Here is a 10106-nt window from a genome sequence, read left to right on the forward strand (position 1 = left end):
CGCAGCCCGCTGGAGTAGTGACCGGCTGCCCCCCTCACCCCGTTACTACCAGCCCACCGCCTCCGTCTCCGTCCCGTGGCCTCCGGGCCCTGCCCGGGGGTGGGGGAACCTCCTCGCTGAGGACCGCCCCCCCTCCCCTTCCCTCCGGCGCGGCACCCCGGCCCCGGCGGGGACTATGCGGAGATGGTCGTCCCGACCCGAGGCAGGAACAAAGAGTCGCCGCCGCTCAAGCCCGGGCAACAGCAGCACCAGTCGCCGGGCGCCAGCCCCAGGAGCGGCCGCGGGCGCCCGCCGCAGTCGCCCGGCAGGCAGGTCCCCGGCGGGGCCCGCGCCATGCGGAAGGGAGGCGGCGGCCGGCGGGGAGCCAGGAGCGACCCCCAGAGACCCTGCAGGGAGGGGCCCGCGGCTGAGGGGGAGCGCGACGCGCTGGGCCGCGGCCCCCTGAGGCTCCTGCGCGTCTGCAGAGACCAGCTCCGAGGTGAGGTGGGGGGTGAGGGGAGCGAGCCGCCCCCCTCCTCCAAATCCTGTCCCCGCTCCCTCTGCCCCCCCTCGGCCGGGGGAGGGGGGCAGCCCTTCCGCTCCGGGGGAGGTGGGATGGGGCTCGGTCTCGCCTCCCTCCCCTCTTTCCGGGTGTCGGTAGACTTGCCCGGCACGGCGCGGCTTTTCCCTACCGCCGGGGGAAGGGGAGCGCCGGGACGTCCTTCTTCGGGAAGGCGGTCCGGGGGCGGGGAGCGGAGCGGAGCGGAGCGAACAGCCTTGGCCAGGCAGCGGGCACCCGGTAGCCTCACGGCGTCTGCTGCCCCCTGGGGTGGTTGTGCCTGGCGCTGCCTGAGGCAGCAGCAGGCGGCCGGTCGCTTTCCCGCTCTCCCCGTGCCCGTCCTCCTGCCTGCCACAACCGGAGGAGGTTAAAAAAAAAAAAGCTTACAAGACCCACACTGGTACCGTCGAGAATCGGGGACGAGGGGAAGGAAAAGGGCTTTTTACCGCGTTAGCATCCTGTGGGGGAGAAATGGGAAAATGTGCTGTTTGTGTAACTAACTCTTGTTAAAACAATCTCTCTAATGGTGTTGACTAGCTCAGCTTACAGTGTTGGCATGGCCAGCTTATTTCTTGATAACGCTTTGCTGAAGAGGGAGGGTTGCTTACTCTTTGAAAGGCTGACTTTCTGTATGAGTGAAATCGTCAATAATGTATCTATGTAGAAATCCTCTTTTGACAAGTTATTTTGCAAAAGTTATTTCAGGAATTAAAAACCTGATGATTGTGTAGTCACCTTAATAGTCTATCTGTAATGTTTAAAGCTTTTACGTGTAGTTGCTAACTTGCTGTATGAAATTTCTTTCAGCATTTTTGAAGTCAAGATTTTTACAGAAACTAATGCTGCAGAGTTCAAACAGGTTTCCTTTTACAGAGTCTGTTCTGAGTTGATGCTTAAGGTATTTGTTTTCTTTTGACAGTATTTGTTGATGACAGAAAGGCCTTTATCATAAAATCCGATAGCAAGATGTGGCTCACTTTCCTTCTGGGTAAGTAGAAGGAATACGTTGGGGAGGGTGGGGGATACTCTTCTTTTTACCTTTCTTTCTCTGGAGTTGTAAGCTGTATCAAAATACGTTTGGAAATATAACTTGGAAAAACAAAAAAAACATAGTTTATGTTGAAAAGGGACAGGAAATAACTTCCTACCTGGTAACTTTTGTAAAGCTGTTATTGTAGCAGTTGATGTGATATCAGAACATTTGTAGGAAAATAATTGTCCAGGTATTTATGGATCTCTCCTATACAGTCATTACTTTCTGGGGGAAAAAAAAAAAGCAACTTGTACTAAGTAATGTAATCAAACCACCTTGTTTGGAAGGATTACGGGTGGAAGAACATACAACTGTAGGGGGATGTAAATTCAAATATTGCTATCTTTGGGAATATTTTGGAGTAAATAATAAAACGGCTAATGGCCAAAGTCTTGGAAGAAGTACCTAAAGTATTTGCAAAATTAAATAAGAAATGCATTCCTAAAGTTAACAAATGTTAAATAATAGCATATTTGTCAGATGTACAATTAGATATACTCTTAAAGGTATTATATTAAAAGACTGTCAGGGTATTCCAAAGATGCTGATACTATTAATCACACCACCAGTAGTGCTTGTTGCCAAAGGGAGTTTCTTCAGTTTGATGAATTACTTTGCAAAGTAGTGGCAGGGAAACAACCCTTAGCTTACAAACTAATTGATGAATAAACTATTCCTGAATTGCTTTGCTTACCTCTGTTTATTCAGCATTTCCTAGACTAGTAGTGACTTAAATGACATAGAAAGACATGTTAAACTGATGGTCAAAATTGAAAAATGCTTTCCTTTGACTGAAATTCAAGAGCAGATTAGATAGAGCGCTTTATAATTTATGGAGTTTGAATTCAGCTGTGAAACCCAGGTAACCAATTAAATACTTCAGGGAGCGATTTATATTTTTAATAGGACTTGTCACTTATAGCAAAGTATGTAATAGCATACAGTATTTGCAGTAGCAAAGAATGTACATATAGTAAATATGAAATAGTGGGGTTTGGTTAGTTTTAGTGGTATTTGAATTTTTGTTGTTGCTTTGCTTAAGCTTTAAGGTCCAGATTTTAAAAACAGAGGCTCCCACAGCTGGAGCTAGTTTTGTTATAGGGTGTGGATTTTTTTCTCTTAAGAATTATCTCCAATTTATGTGCAACAATAAAGTTGACAGATTTTCAAGGGCATTCTTAAACAACACTTTTCCCTATTATGTTGGGGTTTTTTTTAAATGACCATTGAATTGAGGCCTTATTCTTGAAGACACCTTTCTAGATTGCACAAAATCTCAAATGAAACGTCTTGACTAAGCTGTAGACGTAGGCAATGCTTGCACATTCCTGATTGTTCCCAGTTCTGCTGTATTCCTACCTAATTGCTTTGGGGATATTTGCAAAGTATTAAGCAGTTTCTAGTATGTTTTACATCCTGTTGCATTACAGTATCTCAGCATTTGTTGTTCTTTTGGTGAGTTCTGTATATTACGGCTTTATTCTTCAGTACTTAATTTCCAGAATTCGAACGCTTTTTACATGCCATTCCTATTGCTTTTTTTAGAACAGAACACAGGCAAAAATAGGAAATCTGAAGAATAAACTATCAGATTTTACGTAATAGCCCTAGCCTGCAAAAATCTGACCATAGAGTCTGCTTTTAGGTATTCTTAGGTTGGGTGAAAAAATGGCATCTGCAAGTTCAAGTACATAGTAGCTATATAAGTCTTTGTAGCATTAGGACTCTAGTATATCTCTCCTGTCCTCTCCTTCATTCCCTTCCCAGTAAGGACATTAATGGGATCAAAGGATGGTAACTTAAGAGAGCTGATCTGCATGTTTTCCGTCAGAAACTAGCTTAATGTAAGTCTGGATTCAGTCTGTTGAAAAATGCCGATTTGGACTCATAGTGGATGTCTATGAATAATTAAGCACATTGTCTCTTGAAATCTGAGTAATTACATGAAGTGCTGTGCAATTATAGGAGGTCTTCATTTTATACTTATAATAGAGTGATATTGTGAAGTTTTCTAAAAATGTATATGAAGTTCTCTAAAATAACTGTGAATGTATTTACACTTAATGCATTGACTTTCAATAAAACAATTACCGAAGGGAAGAATCAGATTTAAATACATTGTTTTCTCAATGAAATAAGTGCTATGTTTGAATCTGAAATGTAATTTCCATATTAATAGATAATTTGTTTGCAACAATGAAATACTGCCCATTTGGCTTATTTGGAACCACATGAATTTGAGGTCATTAACAGTATTGGTAGCTAATGTGCATTTATTTTGACTTCACCGTATATTCTTACCTAACGTGTGATCTGTCTTAAAATTGGTGGTTTTTTATAGTTGGGGTGCGTGTATATGTAAACGTATTATAGCATCTAATCTTACTGGGAATCTTAGAAATGTTGCTGAGAAATGAAATAATGCCTTGTGCAAATGTGAGACTCAGTAAGTAATAACTAAGTAATAACTAATGGGCTGCTCTGTTTCTTTCCGTACAATTGCTGCAAAACATGTTTGTTTATGGAATATTGTTTGCTGTGTTGCTGATAGAATTCCAGATAAGCACATTAGCTCTATCTCTTAACCATATCTGCTTTTCTGAAAAAGGAATTTGCAGCTTTTCATGAGAACTAATGTAAATGTCCCTAGTATAAACAAAGTCTGTAGCTCCTGAAACTTTTCCTAAGACATTAAATTCCACTTAATGTGAACTATACCAAGCAATCCTTTGGTGAATTTTTTTCTTGAAAGTATATGTAAAAATGTAAAGTTTTAAATGAAAGCTGGTGGTATTATTCATTATCTAACTGAAATCCAGGCTTCTCTTTGAGAAGACTACTTCAGTGACTGAAGTGAAGCTGAAAAACTCCTAGAAGTTTGAATGTGGTATTGTACAACTTCAGCTACTTTGTGAAGTATGTAACTTGAGGTAAATGTTAAATTGTACAGGCAGGTAGTTTAGAATTTTTTTTCCCCCCTTAGGTAATTCTTTTTTTCTTTTTTTTTTTCAATCTTACCCAGTTTCACCTCACACATCTTTGTATACAAAACTTTTATGAACCTCAATTTTAATATTAATGTAGTTTGTTGCATTATGACCTGTGGCAACAATGATAACAAGTACTGCCAGTAGCAGCATTGTGGTGACAATGATAACAAATACTGCCAGCAGCAGCAGTTCCAGGCTCTGTGTTGGAGGAACATGGGGTTTGGGAATATATACTAGGGCATGAAGTGTACATTGAGCCCACTCCTCTTCCACATCAATCTAGCAGTTTTGCAAAGGTGTTTTTCTTTCTCTTGTCCCTGCTGCTTTCCAGAAGCAGACCACCATACGCATGTAACATGCAGTCTGAACACATGTGCATTCCCTAACTCTCCAACCATATTCTGCATCAGTGTGCAGTCATTTGATGTATGTTTTACCTATGTGCAAGCAATTTGACCCATCTGTTCCATGTTGTCACAGCAGCGAGGGCTGTGCCGGATGCCTGTAATTGTGGGAGGTGTGTGCAGATCAGCACCCTGGAGAGGGACACAGTGCTCAGCACCTTTCCAGCTGCAGCTAGGTGGAAGCAGGGAGAGTGCTTGTCCTCTTTCTCTCTGGTTCTTATAGCCTATGTGAATAAGAGGGCTCTTCATTAACCATAAAGATTTTCTTGGATTGAAGGCAACCAGTCTACCTGACCTTTCTGTGGCAGAGAGCCACAGTGTGCTAGAGGGCAATCAAGACACCTTTGGTCTAGGAGTAATACTGTGGTCCTGCTGAATGCCTACCCTTTATCCCTCACTCATGCTGGCTTTGCTTGCATGGTGAGCTCTGGATATGTTGCGAATGCTGCCCAAGCAAAATGGAGTGGCTCTTGCTCTCTGTGAGTCTTGTTATGCTCAAGAAGTTAGAGACCTAGACTGTTTACCCACCACTTTATGATTATTTGCCTTTTCCTTTTGTCTCTCAAATTACCTACCTTGTTCTGTGCCTACATGACAACAGTGCAGATAGTCTCTGAATGGACAAATGGCATGTTATTACATACAGAGTCTACCTTTTTTAGCAGTTATAGTCTCAATTAGATTTGTGTTGATTGTCACGGTCCGTTTGGATCTCTCAAACTTACAGGACAATGTTCTCTGTAAATTAAACTTTATTTTGTGAGCTCATTAGGGAAAAAAAACAAACAAACATGACAAACAAGTGCTTAGTCCACTTTGTACAGACTAGGCTAGCACAGGAATTCACTAATTCATCACTTAAGGCATGAGGTTTCTAACTCCCTAGTTCTTTAATTTGTAACTCAACTTGTAGCTCCTAACTTGTGCACCTATGAGCAAAACGGTTACCTAGCCAATGGTGGGAATGCTCATCCTTCCTCTTCCGTCATGGTGCAGGTGTCCCCTGTATCACACTGGGAAGCACAAAAGCCTCACCAGCACAGCTGCTGCTGGATCTGCTTCCAAAACTTTTTGGGTAAGCTGATGTATTTATACCTTCCAGCTTGGAATTTTGGTCTATACCATTCCCATGAGTTAGCAGGTTCTGAAGAAACTGCCAGACAATGAGTATGTGAGGATTATGGCTGCAGGAGACAACAAGCTGCAGGTGATAATGGCTGCATAATGGCCTTTAACCCTTTTTTGGCTACTGGGTCCTGCCTGTGTGTTGCCCTAACAGTCCTAGCATACATCGGGCCTTAGCATGAGCTGTGTGTTAGCCAAAATCTGAGCAGCAGTTGAGTGAACAGTCACAAATAGGTATCATAAAAGTGTTGAAAATATTTATGCTTATTAAAAATAAAAGCTTATAGTTCAGTTGTGTTATTGATAGCTCAAATGGGTGCATTAGATTCTGATGGATCAACTTGAGCGATGCAGGATATAGGTGGGAACATTGCCTATTGCTGAATGCCATTAGCATAATTTCAGATTTTTAAAGAGCTGGCCATAAAAGTTAATTCAGATGTTCTTATTCTGTTCGTCTGGAGGCTGAGTACCTTCTGTGCATCTCTGAAGTAGTACTGTAATTACTTTAAAGAACATGATTTCAAGTTCAGTGCTTTAAATATTTGAGTAACTTAACACTGTTTTGTTTCCTTTACAGCTGCTTTTGCAGGAGTCCTACATTGGTAAGGTTAAATTTATTGCTTGAGAGTAATATGACATTTTAAAATAATAAAAATATTATTGTGACTTATATTTAGACAAGCTATTAGGATAATTTATATTTAGATCTTTCCTCTCAAAACTGAATTGTTGTCTCTAAGATGAATAATTCTGTTCTTGTGAAGCTGATGTGAAGGGTTTCTTAAGCCTGTTCTGCGAAGAGTGAAGCCTGCTTTCCAGGTAGAAAGTTGTTGCTTAGCTGTACAAACTCAGATGCATTTGCACTAACAGACATTTTTACCCTCAATAGGTTTTGAAAGTCCAGGTAAGTCTTTCTCCTATGTTCTGCTTATTTAGATTCTGCTTTAATTTCTTAGTTTTACATCACGTTTTCTCTAAGCTCTTCAGAGAAGTCTCGCCAATGTTTTCTTTATGTGCGGAAGAATGGCCTTTCAACTACTTTTTGTCAATGTAATCCTCGTGTTTCAGGTTCCATCCTAATCCTTGCCATTCCATTTTGTAATATGGACTTGAAATAAAATGGCTTCTGAAGTGACTTACAGCAGCTGCTTTTGCAGAGATAAAAAGTGACAGAGTCTGCCACTCTGTTTTTGTTTCCCAGCCCAAAGAGAACTACTGATTTTTAGTAGTTTGTTTCTTGCAAATTCCTGTTCAAAAGCAGAGTCGTGTGCACTGCTCTGTTTTTCTTTTTCCATCCTTTCTGGAGATGAAGCTCCTCTTGGAAATAGCAAGTTTTCCTTCCAAAATTATTTGCATTTTTCCTGGCTTCCCCCCTCCCCCCCTCCATAGTTGCACCTTTATTTAAATATACTTTTGATGGTAAGCGCATCTATATATAATGGCAGATAACTGCATTAAAATACAAGTCAGGGAAGGTTTTTGTGGAAAAAACATACACTACTTGTATGTGTACCATTATTTTCATCAGCTTTTATTCTGTGATTCTTTTAATTTGTCAGATATTTGCATTTTCTTTCCTAATATGTAGATTTGATAGTTTTAATAGCATTAAACTTTTGATCCTTAAGTGTCTGCACTTAAGTTAAAACGTATTGATTATTATAACTAATTCCATGATAGAATTTACTAAATGCTCTATGGATTCATATTTTTTCCATTTAAAATAGTCTGAATAGAGGAGAATGTTGGTATAATATTAGAGTAAATTAAAATAGCAGTTTGTAAGTGAACTTTGGGTTTCATTGAACATTTTGCCAGTTCTTCCTTGGTATATATGACTTAGTACAGGTTCTAAAACTCTTTAATCAGTTTTAATTATTATTATTTTTTAACAGGTGTCACATAACAACTCTTTTTGAAAATGACCGTCATTTTTCTCACCTGTCCACGCTAGAAAGAGAAATGGCTTTTCGCACGGAAATGGTTAGATTATGTTTCAATAAAGATTCAGTGATTGGAAAACTTCTGTCTGTAATCTTGTGATTGTGGGCTTTCCAAAATTTCCTCATACCTTCTGGATAAGTATTGATATCTTGCAACTAACATGCATTACACTGTTACATGCAGAGCATTTGTGTGTCTTGCAGCTGATCACTGTGAATGTATGTCTTCCCAGTTCACCTAAAATATAATTAAAAAATGTGATTCTAGAGGACCTAAAATACAAAACTACAAGTACCTTGTAGTGTACTCAATTATAGTCTTGTTTTGCAGCTGGTTTTTTAATTATTTTTTAAATTAATAATTTTTGCATATATATACATCTTTTGGCTGCTTTTATTCTGAGAACTGTGAAATACTATGCTAGTGCATAGTTACCAGCCCAAATGAGAGATGTGCTATGAAACTTGGTGGAAGGAAACCCACATTGCTTGTTTCTAATAGCTTGCACTAAGAGAAGAGATTTGGAAAACTGGATAGTAATTTTGAATCATTTTGTCCTATTTGTTACATTACAAAGTTTGATTTTAAGATGAAGCTTGTATATGGCAGTTCGTGAAGCAGAAGTGACCTCTTCAATTGTAAATAATGATTCTGCTCTCCTGTAGGGTCTTTATTATTCCTACTTCAAGATCATTATTGAGGCACCATCATTTTGGAATGGAGTATGGGCAATTATGAATGACAGACTAACTGAATATCCTTTAGTGATTAACACCTTACAAAGGTTCAATCTTTACCCAGAGGTGAGCTATGTTTTAAAAATAAAACCTTCTGATAAATCTTTGGTTTCTTTAGATTTGACTACAAATTTCTAAGAAATGTTACTCTGCAAAACGTGGTTGTAAAGATATAGTGACTAATGAAATATTGCTTAAATACCATATTTTAGTTCCAGACGTAAAATGAGGAAGTTACTTTATACATTGTAATGAATTCTCAGACTTCAAGTACGTTCAATCAAATGTGAATACTTTTTACATCTTAGTATTTCATGCCCTGAGGTTGCAATCCAATTCTATACTTGACTTCTTTTGTTCTTTTGTACATTGTGTACTTCGGGAAATACAACGTGAAGTATCAGTAGTATGTGGCAATAAAGTCTGCAGTGATACAGGTACTGAGAGGTTATTTTGGCTTGCGTTTTGTGTAGGACAGTGAACTAACCAATCATCACAGTTCACTGTGGCCCTAAAATCCATGAATGGTAATAGTTTACTTACCTGTTGCAGAAGGAATTCCTCTGTAGAAGACTGACTGCTGTTGTTTTGTACATACTTGATGTTAGACTTGTTACCTGGTTAGATAACATTCCTACTCTGCTTTTTTGTCACTGAAAAGAACATATCTTTTAAGTACAGAAGTGTTTGTTTTTCTCTCTTGTGGTTTTGCCAGTGTGTCAAACATTTTGCAAAGGGAGAACTCCTTTGGTTAATGTACCTTTCTGTAACTCCGTGTGTCAGCAGCAGCTTATTTTTTTGAGAACCGAGGACTCATAATGGCTGTAATCATTGGGTACTAGCATTTATACTCATTCTCCTGCTCTGTCAGAGCAGAGCTGCTTTCAGGAACTGTATGTGTAAGAGTTTTCGGTATGCATGTATTTATACAACTTGCATGTAGTGATTTCATTTGCTACTTAATTCCTTGCTCTGGAAGAACTAAATGCTATATAGATGAGTGCTTTTTGTTACCCTCTCACTGGTTTGGGGTTTGTTTGGGAGGTTTTTTGGTGGTTTTGCTTTTTTTTTTTTTTTAAAAAACTCCTAAGGGATTGCAGTTCAGTTCTAGAAATGCAACATTAGGAACATGTGCCTTATTTGAATACTATGAAGTTATTTTCTTTAGCTGTGGAAGATTTATTGACTTCAGCTATAGTCTGACTTGCAAAAATCACTTCAAAATAAGGAAAAAAAAAAAGTGAGTCTATAGCAATCACTACATGGTCTGTGTAAATTACTGTCCTGGTTTCAGCTGGGATGTAGTTAACTGTCTTCCTAGTAGCTGGTACA

The 10106-nt window shown here is 39.7% G+C and overlaps 1 protein-coding gene across 6 annotated transcripts in view; it reads left to right on the forward strand.

Moving 5' to 3' along the window:
* The first annotated feature begins 365 nt into the window (after window positions 1–365).
* DPY19L1 (dpy-19-like 1 (C. elegans)) overlaps window positions 366–10106 on the forward strand; it is a 51957-nt gene continuing 42216 nt past the window's right edge. For 5 of the 6 annotated variants that reach the window (XM_010582735.1, XM_010582765.1, XM_010582742.1 and 2 more), the window contains exons 1-4: window positions 4691–6040; window positions 6671–6695; window positions 7989–8076; window positions 8703–8840. In XM_010582735.1, coding sequence (XP_010581037.1) covers window positions 5953–6040; window positions 6671–6695; window positions 7989–8076; window positions 8703–8840 — 339 coding nt within the window. In that variant the 5' untranslated portion in view covers window positions 4691–5952. Of the gene's footprint in view, window positions 479–1457; window positions 1527–4690; window positions 6041–6670; window positions 6696–7988; window positions 8077–8702; window positions 8841–10106 lie in introns of those variants that run through there. The other variant, XM_010582750.1, reaches the window with a different exon arrangement.

The sequence above is a fragment of the Haliaeetus leucocephalus genome, unplaced genomic scaffold (genome assembly GCF_000737465.1).
Source record: "Haliaeetus leucocephalus isolate CR32 unplaced genomic scaffold, Haliaeetus_leucocephalus-4.0 Scaffold83, whole genome shotgun sequence".
NCBI classification, from domain to species: domain Eukaryota; kingdom Metazoa; phylum Chordata; class Aves; order Accipitriformes; family Accipitridae; genus Haliaeetus; species Haliaeetus leucocephalus.